Source organism: Benincasa hispida, chromosome 1 (assembly GCF_027475165.1).
Source record: "Benincasa hispida cultivar pf3 chromosome 1, pf3_genome.v1.1, whole genome shotgun sequence".
Taxonomy (NCBI): Eukaryota; Viridiplantae; Streptophyta; class Magnoliopsida; order Cucurbitales; family Cucurbitaceae; genus Benincasa; species Benincasa hispida.
This window is the reverse complement of record NC_143478.1, coordinates 45,651,249-45,675,185: the sequence shown is the minus strand read 5'-3', so window position 1 is coordinate 45,675,185 and position 23,937 is coordinate 45,651,249. Positions and strand designations below refer to the sequence as shown.

At 37.2% G+C, this 23,937-nt stretch overlaps 2 protein-coding genes across 3 annotated transcripts; one reads left to right on the top strand and one right to left on the bottom strand.

The window, feature by feature from the left end:
• Window positions 1–1,994: 1,994 nt before the first annotated feature.
• On the bottom strand, window positions 1,995–5,455 carry LOC150038483 (uncharacterized). Its single transcript, XM_090313357.1, has 8 exons — window positions 4,589–5,455; window positions 3,777–4,326; window positions 3,663–3,709; window positions 3,209–3,301; window positions 2,918–3,037; window positions 2,737–2,844; window positions 2,559–2,646; window positions 1,995–2,128 (listed from the first exon to the last, which is right to left on the bottom strand). Exons 1-8 carry the CDS (start codon window positions 5,453–5,455, stop codon window positions 1,995–1,997), a joined length of 2,007 nt encoding a protein of 668 aa, XP_090169483.1.
• A 4,507-nt stretch (window positions 5,456–9,962) lies between these two features.
• On the top strand, window positions 9,963–12,225 carry LOC150038482 (malonyl-CoA:anthocyanidin 5-O-glucoside-6''-O-malonyltransferase-like). Of its 2 annotated transcripts, XM_090309504.1 has the most exons (3): window positions 9,984–10,900; window positions 11,218–11,855; window positions 11,982–12,225. In XM_090309504.1, exons 1-2 carry the CDS (start codon window positions 10,168–10,170, stop codon window positions 11,847–11,849), a joined length of 1,365 nt encoding a protein of 454 aa, XP_090165630.1. In that variant the 5' UTR covers window positions 9,984–10,167; the 3' UTR covers window positions 11,850–11,855; window positions 11,982–12,225. The 2 variants fall into 2 exon arrangements, with proteins under 2 accessions (XP_090165620.1, XP_090165630.1); XM_090309494.1 differs by having other exon boundaries at window positions 9,963–10,900; window positions 11,218–12,225.
• Window positions 12,226–23,937: the final 11,712 nt, after the last annotated feature.

The window sequence follows — 23,937 nt, the reverse complement described above, 5'->3', positions numbered from 1 at the left end:
GATTAATTCTAAATATTTTCGAAAAGTGGTTAAATCAAATTAAAATAAATATGAAACTACCAATTCAAATTTTAAAATGGGATAAAAAACCAGCACCTTTATCTCTCGAATCCGTTAGGTTGAAGTCTCATAATTGTCGATTCCATTTACACTGTATTTTTTTTTCATTTTTGTCTCTCGAATCCGTTAGGTTGAAGTCTCAAATACCCTGCAAGGAAGGAGTGTGGTTTTTTTTTTTTTTCATTTTTGTCTCTCAATGTTATTTTGTAGGTTGGTTGTGTTTCTCCTTCCACTAAAATAATAATAATAATAATAATAATAATAATAATAATAAATAAATAAATAGATAAATTACAAGTTTAGTCCATTAATTTTTAGCTTATGTTTATTTAATCCTTTTGACCTTTAAAAGTGTTTAATAGAATTTTCAATGCGTAAATTTTGTATTTGTTATGATAGATCCCTAAACATTAGAAAAAGTTGTAAAGGTTCTTGAAACTCAATTTTATGTCTAAAATCTATTAGATATTTTTTATATATATATAAAAAACCCTTTTTGATCCCAAACTAGTTTTTATTTGGTCTCTTTCTTTGATTTTCTACGTGTTTAGGTTTACCGTTCTTCTTTGATTCTCTTCTTTAATTTTCTGCACGCGTCCGCCTATGGCTTTTTCCTCATCTACAGTGTTGTGGTTCCTCGACCACGCTATTCGTCTTGTGAAGTAACTTCACGAGATAAAAAACAGAAATGACGTGAAGTTGATTTCGTTGAGTTCATTTCTCGTGAAGTTTGTCTCATGAAGTTACTTCACAAGACGAACTTCACAAGACAAACTTCACGAGACAAAAGACAAAAATGACATGAATATTTCGTTTCTCGTGAAGTTTGTCTCGTGAAGTAACTTCATGAGACGAACTTCACGAGACAAAAGACATAAATGACGTGAAGTTAAGTTCATTAATGAGATGCATCTAATTGTTTTTTTATAGTTTGTATTACATCTAATGAGATGCATATTGTTATCCTCAAATGTTTGTTCTATTCTTGATTATTGTTTGATGCAATTGTTAAATTGTTATAAAGAAGTCGAATGAACATAAATTGTTAAAAAATGAATACAAATTTATCTTTACAGGTTTTCATTTTGGAGAAGACCGATAGTGTTGGAGATCGTGCTTGGCTTGCCATGTTTTCAATCCACTAAATAGTTTAAAAACATTAGTTAAACATAAATACTTCAATTAAGAGCTAAGAAAGTTCAATTACACTTACATATTTATAACTCCATGAAAATCCTCTTGAACCTTGCTTCGAAGAGAATTCAAAACATAAACACAATTTTCTTGTAGATTGATTACAATCAATATCCAATGATAACTATAATAAGCAACAATTTTGAAATATTAGTACGTGTATAATGCAAATTAAAAATAACTTAAGAACTTGTATCTACTTACCCTGTGTTATATGGAATGAGGACTAATTGGTCTAAATTAGCCAATTCTAGTTGATTGGCTAAATTTCTGGATCGGATATCTTGAGACTTCACGTGTGGCGATATTCTTGTTTGATCAATTATAAAAAACTTCTTCGTAATATCACGACCACATTCATCCCAAAGATACCTAAACAAAGTAAAAGTTATTATTTATCAACATGAAACAAAGTATACATGAGTGAATCTAGATGAGTAATACTTACGCAATGTATGTCAAAATACACATGTAGCCTATTTCAACCATATTGCAATATTGGAGTAGATCATCGCGGCCTAAATAAATAAATTTGTCTCTTCCAAATATATGCTCGTCCAAAGAGATACGGATCATGTCTACATCGTTCATGTTATGCATGGCATGTCCGTTCAATAATTTGATAGTACCATTAGCATTAGTATATTTGGAGGACTGACTGAAGCTCTTAATTGGTGAATGATCCTACCATAACCAAAGTTACAAAAATTCAAAGTAGGAAAAATAATAAATAACCAAACTCATAAACTGAAAAGGAAACATACTTTTTTCTCGTCAACCATAACTACAAGTTCACGAGGCCATTTTACGAAGTTGCCCATTGCTTGCTTTAAGAACACTATTTTACCCTTCACAGGAATTGATATAGGCAAATCTTCTCCAATGACAATGTCAATCAGAACTTTAACAGTTAAGCATGACACATCATCATCAAATGTTGTGGCTACTGCAACAATATTATCTACAGTTCCTATAGCCAAGTGGCATGGTGTCCCCTTAACAAATTTAAAAGAACTTATGTCATGCATGGTTAAGCACGTACAATATGATTAAAATTTAAAAGTCACAATAAATAAATTACCTCCAAATCTTCTTTAGACATCTTCTCAGTATCTTCTTCAGATGCACTTAGTGCAACACTTCCAACAGATGATTTGGACTGATGAGATTGTCTGCTGTGAGTTCTTTCTCTTAACACTTTACCATGTCGAACATTTTTTTTACTAGAGCCTCCTTCAATTTCTTGGCTCATAGAGACTTTGGTTTTACTAATTTGAAATATTGAGAATGGGAAACAAAATCACCCATTCCTCTAACACGTCCCCAATGTTCTTCCGTACCCAATGCTTCGGTGAGAACATCTTCACCTTCATGAACTTCAGCCAATTTATCCTGTAAAACATATTACAATTTTCACACAATATCTATATCATCTTAAACTTATATATATGTCATCTTATATTTTGCATAATATATACTTACAATCCGATTGGCACATTCTCGAGTAACTTCATCAAAGTATTCATTATTCTTTCCTTTTCTTGCTTCTTTCCATAAAGTCGCCCGATAAGAAGGGTCATTCGATAGGTTCTACATGAACATACATATTTAATTAGCATAAACATATTAGAATAAAATATTTAATTTAAGTCGAATAACTCACTAATTCTTGGGCAAGATTCGCATAGCCCTTCCGAGAAATGTGGTGATTATATACACATTTCACACGTCTTTCTTTTTTAACACGACTGATTTTCTGTACAACAAATCTAGTTGAAGTTACCTATCAAAACAATGATAATGTTGACATGTAATTTATTGTGAATGACTTACCTCCCATTCTTCACTCAATCATTCATTGACGAACGATGTCCAATGATCTTACTCTATATGAGAATATTGTTGCGGTGGAAATTGCAAGACCGAGGGTTCATCCTTAAATGGAAGTATGAACTTTTGAGTCAACGTTGTCTTGAAAGTCCTGAAACTTCCTAGATGCAGACATTAGTATATAATGTTTGGACTTAGAGTCCACATTGAACGACATCTGCACAATGAAAAAAGTAGTTAAACAATAAACTAATAAACTACTATGCACATGAATTAAAAGTTTAGAAAACATACCGCTACACAATCAAAAAGTTTGTCTTTTAAATGGTTTGGAACTTTTTTCCAAGAATCATACGTTATAGGAATTTGTTGTCGAACACAAACTCCTATATAACTCTGCATCTTCTTTGCTCCAGATCCAACCGGTTGTCCATGTTCATTATAATCGATGGTCAACCGTTGCCCAGATGTCCTTATTTGTGCCAACTCAGACATTGTAGTTGGGCCACGTGGTATACTTATTCTACTATGTTTTTGTGGGATCATATAAATACATATAACCATAGTAAATGACATACCATGTTTAATACATTATTTATCAACCCATCGACCCTCACAGTCATGTCTAATGTATGTGGATGTTGTATCATCAATCTCAGTAAATGTATCAACATTGGGCATTCTTTGCATACCTCCATAACCACACTCTTGTAGCATATCTCCTATTTCATCTTCATAAAAATCATCCTCAATTGTTCGTTGTGGAGATGTTAAAACAATTGACCAACCCGAATTTGCAGGGTCTTTTACATAGAACACTTGTTTTGCTTGAGAGGCTAAAATAAATGGGTCTGATTTATGTCCAATACAATTGAGGTCCACAATAGTAAACCCAAACTCGTCTGTTTTGACTCTAGTTCTATTCTCAACCCAATTACATTTGAATAAAATAAATGATAATCCATGATAGTCAAGCTCCCATATTTCTTGTATTACACCATAAAAGGTCATATCTGACATGACGGGCCTTTTATCCTTAGCACTAGAGACTTGCATTGTGGTAGCCGTTATACTAACTCCACTATTTTGAACCCTCCTAACATCATCGCGATTCTTTGTGTGATAGTAGTAACCATTGACCACATAACCAGAATATTTTGCCACAGTTGGACAAGGTCCATTAGCTATCCATCTCAAAGAAGGCGATATGGAATTTTTGGGTACTTCGAGAGCTAGTGCAACCTACGATATATTTCATAATATTTTAGTAGTTAACATTTAATTATACATCAAATAGTAGGTCTCTAGAGATTACCCGTGTGGACAACCACCGACTGAATGTACGATTATGCTCTTCTTGAAGCCACTTTCTACTTTTATTTTTACCAGAATTGAGCTTAGACAAAATATCCATATGTTGCCTATTATAAATGACAAAGTTAGTAGATTATTGAATAATCAAGTAACCTAAAACAAGAATAAGATGAAGATCTACATACTCGACGTAAGGAAGCACATCATTTACATTTTGAATGACATAAAGATGAGCTTGATCCAACTCATCCTTACTCGATCTGATAAAAGAAGCAGCTGACAATGCTCTATCAATGTTTGAATTCGCTTTCTTTGTTGATGAGTTTAGCCCAATAGAATTAACACCAGATACGAATTCAGAACAAAACTCTATAGTCTCTTCAACAATATAATTTTCTCCAACACATCCTTCTGGTCGATTTCTATTTCGTACATAAGTTTTCAACACTTTCATGTATCGTTCAAAAGGATACATCCACCTCAAATAAACAGGTCCACAAAACTCAACTTCTCTTACGAGATGCACTACAAGGTGTACCATTATTGTGAAGAATGATGGAGGAAAATACTTCTCTAAGAGGCATAGAGTGACAACGATATCCTCTTGCATACCCTTTAACTGAGATGAATCGATCGCCTTGCAACATATAGCATTAAAGAAGAAGCATAGGCGAGTAATTGCAAGTCTTACATGTTTGGGTAAAATATCACGAATGGCTACCGGTAATAATTGTTGCATAAGAACGTGATGGTCATGCGACTTAAGTCCGTAAAGTTTCAAATCTGTGAGCGACACTAAACTTTGAATGTTCGATGAATAGCCTTCAGGTACTTTAATTTCTGATAGTACCTTACAAAAGCTCAATTTCTCAGCTCGTGTTAATGTATAACATGCGGGAGGTAAAAAGACTTTTTTCTCTCCTACTTGAGGGGCTAACTCTGATCTAATGTTCAATTCCACCAAATCTAATCGAGTCTTTATTCCATCTTTTGTTTTACCAGGAATATCAAGCAATGTGCCAATAAGATTTGCACATACATTCTTTTCAATGTGCATCACGTCTAAACAATGTCGCACGTCAAGATACTTCCATATTCTAACTCGAAAAGAATAGATTTTTTCTTCCAATAAGTTGAAGTGCTATCTCCACTGTTCTTTTCTTTGATACTTTTCTTACCAAATGAATATTGATACTTACTTGTTTCTGCAAGAATTTCTTCCCCACTCAATGGTTCTGGACCAAATTCTAATTCTTGTGTGCCATTAAAAGCTTTCTTTTGTTTCCTATATGGATGATGGCGGGGTAGAAACTTGCGATGCCCGAGATATGCCATCCTCTTCCCTTTTGGTAAATAAGTGGATGAAGTATTCTCTCCACAAATTGGACATGCATGATATCCTTTAACCGTACAACCACACAAGTTACCATACGCAGGAAAATCATTAATGGTCCATAATAAAATGGCTTTAAGCATGAAACGTTGTTCTTCATATGCATCGTAACATTCTACCCCATCTTTCCAAAGTTTTTTCAAGTCATCTACTAACGGAGCTAAATAAACATCTATGTCATTTCCCGGTTGTTTAGGACCAGATATTAGTGCAGTCAACATAAAAAATTTTCGCTTCATGCACAACCATGGAGGTAGATTGTACGTCACTAACATCACTGGCCAACAACTATATCTACTACTAAGATCTCCATGTGGATTTACCCCATCTGTCGAAAGAGCAAGACGAAGATTTCTAGGTTCTGACCCAAACTCTGGCCACAAATTGTCTATTTTTTTCCACGATAGGGCATCTTTGGGATGTTTTAATAAACCATCTGTTTCTTTTTTTTTTTAGCATGCCACGTCAATAAACTTGTTGTTTCTTTACTTCGAAACATTCTTTCAAATCTTGGAATTGGGGGGAAATACCACATGACTTTTGCTGGGATATTCTTAGCCCTTTCGTTTAAATTTTTTTGAAGCTTCCATCTTGACGTACCACAAATGGGGCATACATTTGCATTAGAGAGTTCTTTTCTAAACAAGCAACAATCATTTCTACATGCATGAATCTTCTCGTACTTCATTCCAAGAGTACCCAACATCTTTTTTGCTTCATAAGTAGAAGTTGGAATTTCATTAGGACTAGGTAATATGTCATGAATTAATTCCAACAACTCAGTGAAACTCTTATCGCTCCATCCAAATTTAGCTTTTAAATTATATAACTTTACCAATGTAGATATTTTGGAAAAAGTTTTACAATTTGGGTACAATGGTTTCTTCGCATCATCTAATAATTCTTCAAAATTATCGGATTTTCCACTAAAATAGTTATTGTATGCAGCCTCAAACATTCCAATTGTGTCATCAACATCAACATTATCCTCATCAGCTTCGTCTCTTTTACTAGTAGACACATTTTCATTGTTTCTCTTAATTGGTAATGATTCACCATGAAAAATCCATGTTTGATAACTTTGATCTATACCATTAAAAAATAAGTGTTCTCTTATTTGGTTCACATCTAGAGTCTTTGCATTAACACACTTCAAACATGGACAACTCATGACATTCAATATATTTGAATGTTGTAGACCATTTTTAATAAACACCTCAACCCCTAAACCATACTCAACTGTCATTCTATTCATTTTCATCCATGACTTATCCATGATTGTAAAATATGCAACTTAATCTACAAAATAAATAAATAAATAAATAATAAGGGAAATTTAAAAGCATAAAATTATGATTGTAAAATATGCAACATCAAACAAATTTAGAACAACTAGACTTTTAAGATAAGAATCTTATAAATATTACCTTGTCCTTGTTATTAATGTTTTTATGAAGTCCTTTTTGTGTTGGATGCACCTTCTCCACTTGTCAACCTTCTTAAAACACGTCCAATGTAATCTTCCTATCTTCTTTCCAAATTCATAAGAATCAAAATTTAGCCTTACACGTCAAACTTGAACCTAACAAATGAAAAACTTCACTCAACACCACACAACAACACAAAACCAATGCAGTCATTGGCTTATACTCAGAATTCAAAAACTGGCAGTGAATTCTAAGCTAAAGTCAATAGGAGGTAAGGACTCTAAACGGTAACATATGAAGATGGTAAGCATGAACTATTAACCACGTTACGTATAAATTAGTGTTTACAAGAAAAATGAAGAAAACAAGACGTGAGACCTCACAAGGTGTTATAATAAAATTGCTCTAATCAGGATGATAGTATACTTTCTTGCTCTCATCTCTCCATTCCAGTGAAAAATAACGCTACAAGGTGGCTGCAATTAAAAATGAAGAACAAAAGGATGTGAATGCAACAAAAGAAGAGCCTATGAACTATGAAAGAGGTAGGTTTTACTTAAAAAGCATGAGATGGTATATAGTAATCACACGACTTGGCATACAATTTTAAAAACTTTAACATGAAATCTCTTATGAATGTACGCTTCGGAGGCATACATCCCACAAAGATCTAAATGTGACTTTCTTATGAACCTTATAAAAAAACATCATGGGACAACCAATGTGCAAAAAAACCCCCAGTCAATCAAATGTCCACCTATATTCGTTCCTGATGTGATAATTTTCCATTCATGGAATAACCCTCCACCTACTTCAACATTTTAAGACATAATCATAAGAACAAATATTGTTAAAGACTAGATTGTAGACCCCCCATACACAATTTTGTTAGAAATAGAAATCATGAACAACTATAAATTTGTAAAATTGGAGCTTTAAACACAAATAATACATAACAAAGGTTTAAAATTTACACTACCGGTAGAGAAAGAGAGAGTTAGAGAAAGGAGGAAAAAAGAAATTGAAGTACCTAGGTGATGATAAGGTCATTACTATCTTCTGGAATAAGTTTGATCAAGTGATGGAAGTGACAACACCGACCATTGGGACGCACTAAAATTGATTTGAATGCTACACAAATATATTGTTATTTGTTCATATTTTATTGGATGTTCTTTGGGAGATGCAATAATTACTTTTCCTTTGACAACTTATGAGTATTAACAATGCTCGTAGGGAACAATTAATTCATAATTCTCCAAGGAAGCTAACTAAAGAAAACAGAAAATTGGAATAACAAAAAAAAAAAAAAAAAAAAAGGAAACAATTAACCAATCCAGTAATATATAGGGTTATAGAATGAACAGCAGATTGAGAACAAAATATATGTATTCTTACTTCTCTCACGGACACGGAAGAGAAGTAGATCGACGGCGTGAAGGAGATCGATGGACACAGGCGAGCGACGGCGTGAAGGAGATCGACGGACACTGAAAGGAGATCGACGGCAAGCGAAGAAAGGTAAAGAACGAGCCACGACAAGGAAAGAAAGATGAAAAACGATCGACAGCGAGCGAAGAAAGGTGAAGGAGATCCGACGTGAGAAGAATGGTGAACGACGCATACAGAGATAGGGTTTGGGTGTGTAAAGAAATCGAGAAGGACGCGATATTAGGGATATATTATTTAATAAAATAAGAAAAAAAAACCATTACACCTTTAATGTCGGTTTTAAACTAACATTAAAGCCCATCTTCAATGTCGGTTTAAAACTAACATTAAAGATCTGTTTTTTTTTTTAAACCGATATTATACATCCGATTTCACTTTTTCCAACCGACATTAAAGCCCGAATTTCTTCTAATATCTAATCTTGTATTATTGTTTGATGTTCATGTTCCTGTTCCACTTGTTTAAACATACAACTATCAATCTATATTCTATCATTGACTATCACTCACTATTACCATTCAATGAACATTGGTAGATTTTTATCACTCAGCGATATACACTATCTATTGCAAACCATGAAATGTGATAGGTAGTGATAGTGTCTATCACTGTCTATCAAGTACTTCTTTATATACTAAAGCATGACATCAAGAAGAGGACCAAGAAGTAGCGGACGAAGATGGAAATGAAGCAGCGGATGGAAAAGGACATAAATAGAAGAAAAAAAAGGTGACGCAACATCGATGGAAGAAGAAGAAGAATAAATTGATTTGAGAGAACGATGAAATGGAGAGGATTAGAGGAGATGAAGCATCATGCATTGGAGGAAAAATCCTCAGAGAAAATCGCAATTAATCGTGGTTGGACTAGGTTTCGGGTCGGGGTACCCTTTTTTTTTTTTTTTTTTTGGCGTTTGGGTTGAATTTTGCATCCTTTTTGGATTTGGTTTGGGCTATAAAAGTTTCTTAGTTTTTTTTGCTCTAAATTATAAATACTTATACCCACTTTTCTATATATAAAAATCTCCAAAAAAAAAAATTATGATGTGAAAAATTTTAATTAAATTAAATTATGACAAAAAAAATTAGTGAAAATTAATTTTATTATGTAGGCATTAACACCAATGATTGAATATAAATATTTAATGTAAAAATCAAAGTTAAAAAGCGTAAATCTTGAAGCTTGAAACAAATGGAAACAAAACACAAAATACAAAATTAAAAAATATTACATTTTGAGATTTATATATCAAATAAAAATTAAAACTTATAATGTTTTGAATCCTCAAGAAACAAAACTCCAAAATCTAACAACTTAATAGAATAATTTTCTTTCCCCTTATCTATTAGTTTATGAATCAAAATATAAAGTGGGTAAGTTTAGTTTTTTTCTTTTGAAAATATGTGATTTATTCAAATTCACAAATTTATTTTAACTTATCAATCAAATGTTATAAAGAGACAAACAACCTTCTCAAAAAGATGCCACAATATTTCCATGGCGGAAGATCATCATGGGTCCATCAAGGTCCTCGAGATTTGCACGATATCTCCTCCGCCGGGATCCGCCGTACCGGCCTCTCTTCCACTCACCTTCTTCGACATCCTCTGGTTCCGCTTCCCTCCAGTCGAACGCCTCTTCTTCTACAAATCTCCGGCGGCATTCCACGCCATTCTTTTAAACCTCAAAAACTCTCTCTCTCGCGTCCTGCAACACTACCTTCCCCTCGCCGGAGCAATCGTCTGGCCGGAAACATCCCCCAAACCGGCCGTCGTTACCACCGCCGGCGACGGCGTTGTGCTGACGGTGGCGGAATCCGACGCCGACTTCGACCATCTCGTCAGCGATGGGTTGCGTGAGGAGGCGAAGCTTCGGCCTCTGGTGGCGGAGCTTGCAGTGGAGGAGGAGCGGGCGGCGGTGATGGCGGTGCAGGTGACTTCGTTTGGGAAGGGTGGATTTAGCATCGGAATAACTGCCCATCACGCGATTCTGGACGGGAGATCGTCGACTTCGTTCGTGAAATCGTGGGCGGGATTGTGTAAAAATTTGGTTGCGGGAGGTGAGCCTGTTTCTCCAGCGGCTGAGACGATGCCGTTTTACGATCGGAGCGTGGTCGCCGATCCGGCGGGACTTGAGGCCATATATTTAAAATCTTGGTTGGCCATGGGAGGGCCCAACAACAGAAGCTTAAAATGTTTTGACGTCACAATTCCGCCGGATCTATTCCGAGGTAGTTCCGTTCACCTTTAAACTTTGCATTATAATCATTTTCGATATATTCGTAAATAGGAATATTAGACGTTAAATACATTTTTACCATTTTCGAATAATAATAGTAATAGTGTAGTAGTATGAGTTTGTTTCAATAAGTAAATAATAATAATCATCATAATGTTATATGCTCCACAGTTAGTGACATATGGAATGTGTGTTGGTAATTTTGAATGTGTACCGAATAGTTCAATCCTATTTCTACTAAGAAAATCAATATTATACATTCAGAAAATAAATGCCAAATTATGAAACTGATGCATTTTTTCTTCAAAGGCACATTCAAGCTGAATCTCCAAAATATCCAAAAACTCAAGCAATTTGTACTCAGACACCGGACCCCGACCCACCCGCCGCTCCACGTCTCCACCTTCACGGTGACGATGGCGTACACATGGGTCTGCACCTCCGTGGCCGACGGTTCCCCACCCGACGGCGAGAGGGCCTTCGGAATGTCGGTGGACGCCCGAGGGAGGCTGGACCCACCTCTGCCGGTGACATACTTCGGAAACTGCGTGGTCGTCCGAGGCATCGCCTTGGAGAGGGCCAAATTGGTTGGGCAAAAGGGAGTAGTTGCCGCCGTGGAGGTGATATCGGATATGATCAAAAGCTTGGAAGAAGAGGGGCCTCTAAATGGCGCCGAAAACTGGGTTTCGTTGATAGCGGAAGGTGCAAAAAACAATTGGAAGCCGATTTCCACCGCTGGATCGCCGAAATTTGAGGTGTACAGTGTGGATTTCGGTTGGGGGACGCCAGAGAAGGTCGAAGTTGTGTCCATTGATGCCACGGGAGCAGTTTGCATCTCCGAAAGCCGAGACGGCGGCGGCGTGGAGATTGGGTGGACGGCGAAGAGGGATGTTATGGAAAACTTCGCTGCGGTTTTTGCTAAAGGTCTTCAAGAACTTTGAGTTAAGGTACTTTAATGGCGGAAAATAAGCCAAGATATATCATTTCATAGAAAATTTCATCGGTTTTCTTTCAATGGGCAATCAAACTTAGAGATTATATGGTGGTGGAGCCTAACAACAGTGCATTGACAGGAAGGACAATGAGCTAACTTTTGCGAAATCAATAATTGAGGAAGTTCTGTCCATGGAGACGTTCCCAAAATTTAGTGACAGATGGGTTGGCTCATTCATTGTTGGTGGGATCATTTGTTTTTTATTTGACTTTGTCATTAAGTTGAGACAGATTTAGTCTCGTTATCTTTGTAATTGATCCTATTGAATGAGAAATTTCGGCGAATTATCATATCATTAATAAAAGTTCGAGCCTATTAGAAAAGTTATAAGTTGGATTGGACCGAGTAATTAAAGTCGTTCGAGCCCAACCCAATTCAAACCCATGATGAAATTTTGGGCTAAATTAAAAGATTAAACTCAAACCCAGTATTTCGGCCCAACAATAAATGGGCCCAAGTCCAACTTTAGCCCAAACCTAATTTGGGCCCAATAAAGTAATTAGGCCCAAGCCCATGTAAGCCCCATGAGAAACTTTTATAAATAGATGTCTCATCTCTTCATTTGGAGAGGGAGAAATTGAAGGTAAAATCTCTCCGAAGATCTGAAGTCTGAAGCTCCAAGGTTTTAAAGAACATAACTCCTCAAAAACTTTGAAGATCAGAAGACACTAAAGCTCTAAAGATCAGAAGACATATCAAAGTTCTGAAACCAAAGTCCTTTGAAGATACAAGCATTCTGACCAGCTTGAAGATTGAAGTCTTTTAGAGATACAAGCATTCTTCTAAGACTTCAACTCCAAGATCATCACGCACTTCACTTCCTTAAATCAAGCGTACGCATTCGATTGAGAGAGAATTAGAGGATCAAGTACTAGAGATTGAACCACATCGCATCAAATCAACATCAACATCAATATCAACTCAAGTTCAACTTCACGAAACAAGTTTCTCCAGAAGCCTCGTACGTACACTAATTCTCCAAGAAGATCAACAAGCCCAAAGGCCGATCGTCCAAGAAAATCATCAAGCCCAAAGGCCGATCATCCAAGAAGATCAACAAGCCCAAAGGTATATTCTCCAAGAAAAAGAAAATCATCAAGCCCAAAGGCCGATCATCCAAAAAGATCAACAAGCCCAAAGGTATATCCTCCAAGAAGATCATCAAGCCCAAAGGACAATGATCAATGAATAAGCCCAAAGGCCGATAATCCAAGAAGATCAATAAGCCCAAAGGTCGATCGTCCAAGAAGATCATCAAGCCGAAAGGTCGATCATCCAAGAAGATAATCAAGCCCAAAGGTCGATCATCAAAGAAGATCAACAAGCCCAAAAACCGATCATCCAAGAAGATCAACAAGCTCAAATGCCGATCATTCAAGAAGATCAACCAGCTTAAAGACTATAGCGTATTTTGAAAGCATCAAAACATTATGTATTAGAGATTGTATTCACTTTCCACAAAATTAATACAAATACAAAGTTCAAGTTCCACAAAATAAATTTCTCTTAAAATCTCGTGCGAACAAATTGGCACGCCCAGTGGGACACCTCTACCTCTCATCTCTCTCTCAACATTCAAATAAACTAATGGCACTAAAGAAAGCTGCATCTAAAGCTACCATCGCAAGCGACACTTACATAAGCTCTGTCATCACGGAGAAAATCTGAGAACAACTGATGGAATCTCCTAAAGGCGGGATCGTCATAAAAGAAAACCCCTTGTTCGACAAATATGCTTTTTCTACTGATCCATCAGATAAAAAATCACACTTTAATGTAGTGCCTGTCATGGTGACTGACGTAGTGGTTAAATTGGCCATAGCAGAGATGGAGGGAAAGATAAATCTCTTCATGAAAGCTGTAGAAGAGCGAGATCATGAAATCGCTGCTTTGAGAGATCAAATACAGGCTTGAGAAACCACTGAGTCAAGTCAATTTGTAGCTACAAAAGCCAATGACAAAGGAAAAACTGTCTTGCAGGAAAGTCGGAAACCACAATCCACCTCTATTGCCTCCATATCAGTTTAACAACTCTAGGATATGATCACAAACTCCATAAGAGCTCAGTACAGAGGACCGTTGCAAAGTTCTTTTTTGTATTCCAAGCCGTACACCAAGAGAATCGATAACCTGAGAATGTCATCTAGGTATCAACCTCCAAAGTTCCAACAGTTCGATGGAAAGGGCAATCCAAAACAACATGTTACTCACTTTATTGAAACTTGTGAAAATGCAGAAAGCAGAGGAGACCAGTTAGTCAAGCAGTTCATCCGTACCTTGAAAGGAAATGCTTTCGATTGGTATACTGATCTAGAGCCGGAAGCAATTGACAATTGGGAACAGTTGGAAAGAAAGTTCCTCAACCGCTTCTACAGCACAAGGCACATCGTTAGCATGATGAAGCTGACGAACACAAAACAACGAAAAGAAGGGTCGGTCATCGACTACATCAATCGACGGAGAGCTCTGAGTCTGGATTGCAAAGATAAGCTCACTGAATTATCTGCAATGGAGATGTGCACCCAAGGCATGCACTTGGAACTTCTCTACATTATGCAAGAAATAAAGCCTCGTACATTTGAGGAGTTGGCAACACACGCTCATGATATGGAGCTGAGCATTGCCAACAGGGGAACTAAAGATTTCCTAGTCCTCGAAGGGAGAAAATACAAGAATGAAGCCAAGGGCACTAAAAAGATCGTTGATAATGCCACAAGAGAATATGTGGTTGTTTAGATGACCCCGTTAAAACTTTCCTCCAAAGGAAAAGAAACAAAGTCTGGAAGAAAGCATGATGGCGGCCAGAAGTGTCACCGAACTCTCAAAAAAAGATATGAGAAGGTTTATCCATTCTCAGACTCTGATGTTGTTGACATGTTGAAGCAATTATTAGAGAAACAACTTATTCAACTACTGGAATGCAAGCCATCGAAACAAACAAGAAAAGTAGATGATCCTAACTACTATAAGTATCATCGAGTCGTTAGTCACTCGGTTGAAAAGTGCTTCGTGCTGAAGGAACTGATTCTAAAGTTGGCTTGTGAAAAGAAGATTGAGCTGGAGCTTGATGAAATAGCTTAAACAAATCACACAATAGTAGCGATGACTTCAAATGTCCTAACACCGTCTGCGTCTCATGATCAAAGAGAAAGCTTCATCCAGTTTGGGACTTTTGATCCTATAGTCGTTCTGTTCCAACAAGAGATTCTAACAACAAATTCCAAAAAGAAATATGAGCTCGTTGAAGATGACAACAAAGGATGGATAGTTGTGACTCGTCGAAAAAGAAGATAGTCAAACTCCATCCAAAAAGAGTCGCATTCCTATCGAAGCTATAGAAGAAGGAACAAGACTCATAAAAAAAGGCAAAAGGATGACACGAAAGCCTAAGCCTACTAAGATAGAAGATAAGGACTTCCACAATTCCGACGACCAACAACTTTGGCAGAATTTCTCCCAAGAAGCTTTCTCAATAATCATCCAGAGAAAGTATCAGAAGTTATTGCATGTCACACTGTCGACATAGTGAAAGTGGACAACAATCATATAACTGCTGAAGAAGTCAACGACTTAGAAGAAATGAAGCAAAGAACTTCTATCTTCGATTGTATTAAGCCTTCAAGTGCTCGATCTTCAGTCTTTTAAAGGTTGAGTATGGCCACGGTAGGAGAAAAAGACCAATGACCAACGACTACTTCTACTCGAACTTCAGCCTTCAAAATGCTAAGTATATCCACATCAAAGAAAGATCGACCTTCAGTATCTGCTTTTGATCATCTCAAGACAACAAGCGATCAATATAAAGGAAGGATGAAAATCATGAAGGCAACATCATTCCATGAAGAAAACAACGATGAAAAGATTCATATTTGTGTCCCTTCATGCATGAAGAGGAAATTCTCTATTGACATAACTATAAAAGGTTCCTTGATAGTGAAGCCAAAACTCATCATATTGACGAATCCTACAAATAAAGAGGATGATCAAAACCATGATGAAATAAGAGTTTCTGAAGTTTAAATGAAAAAGCTCCTCATCGCAAGAGCCTAAACTGCATGATGCTTGTGGCCCACGTGAGCTTAAAAGCTGAACGACCCTAAAAAAAAAAAAAAAACAAAATCTCTTTATTAAACTACGTTATGACTTGATCTCTGTCATTGTATAGGGTACGTAAGCAACTTGAAAGAAACTTCAAGTTCAGTCCAGTAAACAAAAAACAATTGTACTACGTTATGACTTGATCCCTGTCATTGTAAAGGCTACGTAGGCAGCTTGAAAGCAACTTCAAGTTCAGTCCAACAAACAAAAAGCATTTGAACTACGTCATGACTTGATCCCTTTGTTCAAGGGCATGTAGGAAACTTAAAGAAATTTAAGTTCAGTTCATAAAAAAATAGTACCACAATCACCCAATGTATGGCACTACACGACATATTGAAGATGTTCATCCTTGTTGGGGGAAACACAACAAATTGAAGATGTTCATCCCTTTAAGAAGCTAACATAGTAAATTAAATACACACACTTGGAATGGCGCTTTGATTCCTCTTCGAAGTCAAGTTCAGAGGCTTCACCACTTCCTCTTTGAAGTCAAATTTGGATGTTTCGTTTCTCCCTCTTCGAAGTTCAAGTTTGGGCCACTTCCCTGCTTCCCCTAAAAAAATATTATTCCCTACATCTTCGCTCATTCTCTAAAAGTTGTTGCGGTTCTGCCTCATCTACAAAGATGTTGGCATTGTTGTTTCTTCATCTTCAAGTTCGAGGATTAGACTGCTGCTTTGATGGTTGCACCGCTGTTTCTCCATCTCCGAATTTGATGGTCCCACTACTGCTTCCCCATCTCCAAGTTCGAGGGTTGCACTATTGCTTCTATAACTCTAACTTCAATGGTTGCATTGTTGCTTCCCCATCTCCAAGTTCGAGGGTTGCACTATTCCTTCTATAACTCTAACTTCGATGGTTGCATTGATACCTCTCCATCTCTAAATTTGATGTTTGCATTGTTGCTTCTCTGTCTCTAAGTTCAAGGGTTGGATCGTATGCCCCTTCATCTTCAAGTTCAGAGGATCCATCGATGCTTCTCCATCTTCAAGTTCAGAGGTTTCATCGATTCTCCATCTTTATACTCAAGTTTGGAAGCTTTGCAATGCCATCTTCATGCTCAAATTCGCAAAGTCAAGGCTACTACCAAAGACTCATTAGTGCTTTGTCAAACTTAATTGCAGAGAATTTCTCGATGCTTTGTCAAACTAAAGCGCGAAGATCTCGTCGATGATTCTCCATCTTCAAGTTTAAAGGCTCCATCGATGCTCCTCTAACTTCAAGTTCAGAGGCTCAATCGATGCTTTTCTCCATCTTCAAGTTCATGATTGGTGTACAGGGCCCGCTTCCATCTTCAAGTTCAAGAACGGTGTGCATGGCTCCGCTTCCATCTTCAAGTTCAAGGTCGATGTGTCTGGCTTCTCTCCATCTTCAAGTTCAAGGTTGGTGTATGTGGCTCTATTCCATCTTCAAGTTCAAGGTCGGTGTACAGGGCTCAACTCCATCTTCAAGTTCATGGTCGGTGTACATGGCTCAACTCCATCTTCAATGTCTTCATCTCCAAAGTCATGGCGTGGCTTCACTTCATCTCCAAACCGATGGCACAATTTTACTTCAACTCCAAAGTTCGACGTGGCTCACTTCATCTCCAAAGCCTGGCGTGGCTCACTTCATCTCCAAAGTCTGGTGTGGCTCGCTTTATCTCCATAAGTCAAGGCGCGGCTTCGCTTCATCTCCACAAGTCAAGCGCGACTTCGCTTCATCTCCACAAGTCAAGCGTGGCTTCGCTTCATCTTCACAAGTCAAGCGCATCTTTACTTCATCTTCACAAATCAAGTGTGGCTTCGTTTCATCTTCATAAGTCAAGCGTATGGCTTTGCTTCATCTCCAAGATATTGATGCGGCTTCACTTCATCTCCAAGATATTGGTGCGGCTTAGCTTCATCCCCAAGATATTGGAACGACTTTGCTTCATCCCCAAGATATTGATGCGGCTTCTCTTCATCCCCAAGATATTGGTGCGGCTTCGCTTCATCCCCAAGATATTGGTGCGGCTTCGCTTCATCCCCAAGATATTGGTGCGACTTCGTTTCGTCCCCAAGATATTGGTGGGACTTCGCTTCGCCCCCAAGATATTGGTGCAGCTTCACTTCATCCCCAAGATATTGGTGCGGCTTCGCTTTATCCTCAAGATATTGGTGCAGCTTCGCTTCATCTCCAAAATATTGGTGCGGCTTCGCCTTTTCTCCAAGATATTGATGCGGCTTCACTTCATCTCTAAGATATTGGTGCGGCTTCGCTTCATCTCCAAAATATTGGGCGCAATTGTTCTAACTCACGTAAAGAAAAAGAAAATGAGTTATTATTGAAAAAAGATGAAGTATAAAAAAAAAAGTGATGCAAGCAAAGAGATGGTAAAAAAAAGAAAGACAAAAAGTTATGAAAAAAAGAGAAGAAACAAAATATGTGAAAAAAAGAAAAAAATTGGAAAAAAAAAGGTGAAAAAAATGAAGAAATCTGAAAAAAAAAAAATTGAAAATCTGATAAGATTATATATATATATACACACATATATAAAATAAACTTTGTTATAAATTGGGGAAAAAACCCCTAAGAATCACCATCTCTCTTTCTCTCTCCCTCAAAATCTCTCTCTCAATTTCTTTCATTTCCACGCACCTCTACAAAAAAAAAAAAAAAACAAAGCTCTCTCTGTTCTCTTCCTTTCTCACGCATCATCTCGGCACCATGTGAAACTTGTGGTAAAAGAAATATGGTAGAAGTAAAAGTTGATGTTGCCAGTGACCACACATTAAGTGCAACGTAATGCTAGTGGGTCTCGAAGGAGATGATCAACCATAAAAGCGTAAGAAAAAAGGTGAATAAGGGAAGCAAATAAATAAATAAATAAGAGCAAAGGGTTGAGCTTCACTCTCAGTGAAGAAACCAAAGAATGCTTTAAAACAAAAGGAAGAGGTTGCACATTGATGCCGAAGAAGAAGGAAAAAATACGAGAGGTGAATGAGTTTCTCGACAACAAGCTTCGAAGCCATAAAAAAAAAGGAAAAAAAAGAAAACAGTGACCCATAGTGGCAACAAAGAGGGAGGAATTTCTTTTTCAATAAGGATCAAACATTTCAATGGCTTGAAGAATTGGAGAATTTCGGTTGTGCCCATTCCTATTTGTAGATAGTGGATAAAAAATAATTGTAACCAACAAGGAGTCCAATTCTAAATAGAGACCAAATCTTTCTCAACCAAATCCTTATAAGTGGTGACGGGAAGAAATGTACGTCATTATAGGCCTTTTATTTAGAATAATGAGGGTTGTTAATAGAAGATGTGGTGATTATACTAAGAATTCATGAGAAAACAAGCTTGCATCGATCGACATTAAGAATCTCGGCTAACCCACTATTATGCGTTATTGTGCGTTCAATTGTTTATTTTTGTAGCAACGCAGGAATCGATCGCATGCGCGGAAGCCAGGCTATCGCGAAGACGATCGCATACGTCAGTCATATGGGTGTTGCGGCTACAGAATAATAACCATAATAAAAGGGCGATCGCAAGGTTGGTGGAATGCAAGCATGAATGCATACACTGGGATTATCAAAAGATGATGTTGACATTTCATCTACCACGTCATTGGCAGCAGAGATTCAGAGTAGGTCCATCACGACGTTAGCTGCAGAATTTCAGAGAAAGACCATTAATGTTGTCGGCGATCAAGCTCTATAAATAGAAGCTGTAGAGCAGAACTTCAAATTATCCAAGGTCACCTGCCTGAAGGGCTTCTGAGCTTCTGCCTTCAGGCAGATTCTTGTGATCCAGACAAAAGCGTGAAAAGATGTTCTTGAGAGTTCTTCATTCCTTCATCCATTCTGACTGACGAACAGAGCCTTCACCGGAGTTAGAGCTCGAGAGAGTCTACTCCATCGTCCATCCATGGCACCACCGACAGTCTTGACACACATCTGATGGAAGCAAGACATTGCTTCCATCTGGCACTCCATTTCTCTTCTATCCTTATATTGTATTACATTGTGGCTTAAGAGATTAATACATTTTTTTTATCAATGCATTTCTATATTTTCCTTTGATTTCATCTCCATCTTCATTTACTTAGCATCCTTTACTTTCATTGCATCACTAAGTAAGACTGCTAGAGTATCGCATACTTAATCATGCAGCATAGACATATGAAGCATGTAGCAAACCACCGAGAGGTGTGCGTTGTGCGAGTGTTATGAGAAAATCCTATTTGCTTAATGTGAAGCTGTAGCAACGCTTGTCCATAAGCGGACGAAATGCTTGTCTATGAGTAGAATCAGCAGTGGCCAACTGCTTGGGAGGGTAAGTAGTTAATTGCATTAAGCAATGTAAGCGAGTGTTCACTAGAGATAGGATTAATCTTACGTCAACCATGTTTTATGTGATTATCTTGTCTTATGAGTGCTTCATTCATCATTTAGGCATACTTGAGAGTGTAGTCTAAAAAAAAAGCCAAATCTAGACTCGGGAGAGCAGATTGGATCGTATAAGCAAGAATGGGGACTTAGAAATAAGCTCCGTATGCTACTACACAGCATATGCTCCCTTTAAGTAGGATATGGTGGTATGCAGTCATCTTGCTTATGTGTGAGAGCACGTGAATGGGAATAGAGACTTAGAAATAAGGCCTCTCGACACTATCGCATATACAGCACATGCGTCTTCGACAAGTGTGTATAGTATGATCGCATAACTTGCATTGGTTAGGGTTACCCTTGCGATCAAGCTTAGTGTTGTACTGAAGACATCCTCGCCGTTTTATCTATTTTTCCATGCATTTTACAACATCTTAGCAGTTACCGTGTCTCTATCTCTCACAGTCATACTTTCGTTGCTTAATCTGTTAGTTAGAAGTAGGAGTAGTGCATATCCCATAACCCTCAACATTCTTTTATTCTTCGCCGCAAACACATTACTTCATGACAATTAGCTACAAGTCCCTGAGTTCGACCTCGGATAACCCGAGAAACTTGCGATCTTGTTATACTTGGCGAAAGAGCAAGAAAACTCGTGATAGGAACGCATGGTCATTGCGTACGAGATTAACACATACTTTCCATTCCAATGCATGACCACCATGCATGAGAACAAACGCATAGCCTAAGACCTTCATCATATATGCTTTCCAAATTTTCATCACCAAGTTTTTGGCGCTATTGCCAGGGACTTGGCAACTAATAGTTTGTTAAGTTTTGTGTTTTTGCAGGCAACCTTTTTACCTTGGGAATACTGTAGCTTGTGTGACCAAGCTACAAACAATATTTGAAGTGTAGGCGATACGCCGAAAGCCAGTATTGACCCCAAGATAGAAGGGCAATCAGTCACATGAGTTGAAGGTAGTTCTAAGCACATGGTGGCCAACACGCGCCTAACAATTGCCGGAAGTTTTAATGGTCAGGGCGAGACTCTTGACCTAAGTAGTTGAGAGCAATCTCCTACATGGGAGACTCCTTGTAGTGACTTCACTCTAATTTCTCCATGGACGTCTTCTATTTTAACTTTACCTTGCTTTTCTAGTTTAATTTATTTTTATTGTTATTTTGGATGTGCGGCTGCTTTCTTGGATGCGGTGCGTTCGCTCCTTGTAAGTGTGACAATAATTCTCCTCGGTACGAAGTTACAACGGAAGAATCCTCTCCATCATTCAACGTATGACTTTGACCGCATGAATTCTAAAGCATGGTCGCAAGTGTTATTCTACTCAAGGTTCTTTTCTTGTTATCTTTTATGCATTATCCTTTTGAAATTCTCTTTGTCCGATTGCTTGCCGTTGTGATGCATAATTTACTACATGCACTAACTAAACATCACAAGGCTCACCTTACTTTTAATAGCTTTTTCAAAATTTGACAATCTAAGCTTTATTATGTGCAAATCCCTGCTCAAACATTTGTTACCACATTCTTGTTGAGTCTTTCTTTAGCTTTTTGACAAGAACACTGCTAATCTCTAAGTTTGAGGTGGTAACGGTCTCGAAAAAATATATTCACTACATTGCGATCTTCCAAAAAAAAAAGTTCAGGAATAAAACTCCACTATCAATGCAAAGGGGAAACCCATGCTGATAAGAGTTAAGTTGTGAACGGTACCACCCGTAGTTGGATACTTCGCATAACACACGTGCAGGTAAGCCAAAACGAAAGTAAGCAACCAAGAGCAACGCATAAGCGCAACTTCATTGTCTGGCGCAAAATTAAGCCAAAACAAGAGTTGAGTTGAATATGGCACGCAACCGAAGTTGGTTGTCCGCATGACATACGTGGGGGCAAGCTAAAACGAAGAGCGTAACCAGGTTCAATGCCGCATTCTAATAATAAATCGCAAGGCTTTGAATTGTCTCAACGGACGCATTATTAAAAGCTAAATGCACAGTTGGGGGGAATGAGAAAAGTTTTTTAGCAGAGGATTGCCAGATTTAAGCTTAGAAAAGATCTCTTTGAAGAAGTAGCCAAAATGGAGGAGAGTGTTGCTACCTGATAACGGGCAGAAATGTAGTGAAAACCTCGCCATTTTATCTATTTTTCCATGCATTTTACTACGCGTTAACAGTTATCGTGTCTCCATCTCTCACAGTCATACTTCCATTACTTAATCTATTAGTTAGGAGTAGGAGTAGTGCATAGCCCATAACCCTCAAGTTCTTTTATTCTTCGCCGCAAACATATTACTCCATGAAAGTTAGCTACAAGTCCCTGAGTTCGACCTCGAATCACCTGAGAAACTTGTGATATCGTTATACTTGACGAGAGAGCAAGAAAACTTGTGATAGGAACGCATGGTCATTGCGTACGAGATTAACACATATTTTCCATTCAAACGCATCACCACCGATGCAAGAGAAAAAACGCATAGCCTATGACATGCATCATATATGCTTTCCAAATTTTCATCACCAGCAAGCCACGATGTCTGTGAAATTTCACTCAAATAAAAAGAAAAAACATTCAAAGATAGATTAAAAGCATAGAAAAAAAAAAGGAGAAATTGAAAAGAGAAAATGAACATCTTGAAACAAAAAAAAAGAGGTGAAAGGAAAAAAAGGGGTCGAAAGCTTGCTGAAGAAATTGGAAAAAAAAAAAGGAAGAAGAAGTTCAAGATAAAAAAAAAAAATTAATGGAAGAAGTTCAAGATAAAAAAAAAATGAAAAAAAAATGCTTGTTGGCTGAATCAAATAAAATGGCTGAAGAATTTCCTCTTCATTTGAGATATCGATGTAGACACCCCTATTTATATAAGAAAAAGGAATCAAATCACAACCACCAAAGATCTCAAATTTAAATAGAAAAAAAAAATCCATTTTTCTCAACCACGTTGATCTGGAAATTTTTTGGAAGTTGTGATTCCATCCTAAGTTAAATGCTTGCCAAATTCAAGGATTTGTTTGGTTAGATTTATTTTTGAAGACTTCATTTTAGCTCACCTCATATTTTGGTAGGTCAAAAATCCACTCCATATTATTAAAGATTGAATAAAGATCAAATTAAATTAAAGGCCAAAATTGGGGTAGAATTCGGCCAAAATTGGGGTAGAATTCTTCTCTCAATGTTTGTTATACTCCTTTTTGTATAAGTGGGTAGTTGGATTCTAATCTAAACCATATTTTTGGAGTGAGTTCAAATTATATTCAAAATTTGATACACTCCAAACTTGATGCTGATGCCAAATCGAAATTGGAGTAAAATTAAAATCATATTCTAAATTCAAGTCAAGATTTGGGCCAACCAAAATTTACCCCACTCTCAAAATTTTGATATAATTTAAATGTTGCCCAAATCAAAATATGGCGTACTCCAAGTTTCACCAAATCAAATGAAGGAAAGAGAAAGACGAAGTCAAAATTCTATTTCAAATTTGCATCAAGAATTGAGTATGTTCCAAAATCTAAAACAATGGTAGGATATGGGATAATACTTAAAATTCAATTTGAAATTACAGTAGAG

Coding starts and splice junctions, on each gene's coding strand:
- LOC150038483 (XM_090313357.1), bottom strand. CDS start 5,455: ATGCACATTGAAAAGAATGTATGTGCAAATCTTATTGGCACATTGCTT. Junction 3,710..3,776: donor ACAAGAGTGTGGTTATGGAG/GTATGCAAAGAA, acceptor CACATACATTAG/ACATGACTGTGAGGGTCGAT. Junction 2,647..2,736: donor GAGAATGTGCCAATCGGATT/GTAAGTATATAT, acceptor TATGTTTTACAG/GATAAATTGGCTGAAGTTCA.
- LOC150038482 (XM_090309494.1), top strand. CDS start 10,168: ATGGCGGAAGATCATCATGGGTCCATCAAGGTCCTCGAGATTTGCACG. Junction 10,901..11,217: donor TCCGCCGGATCTATTCCGAG/GTAGTTCCGTTC, acceptor TTTTCTTCAAAG/GCACATTCAAGCTGAATCTC.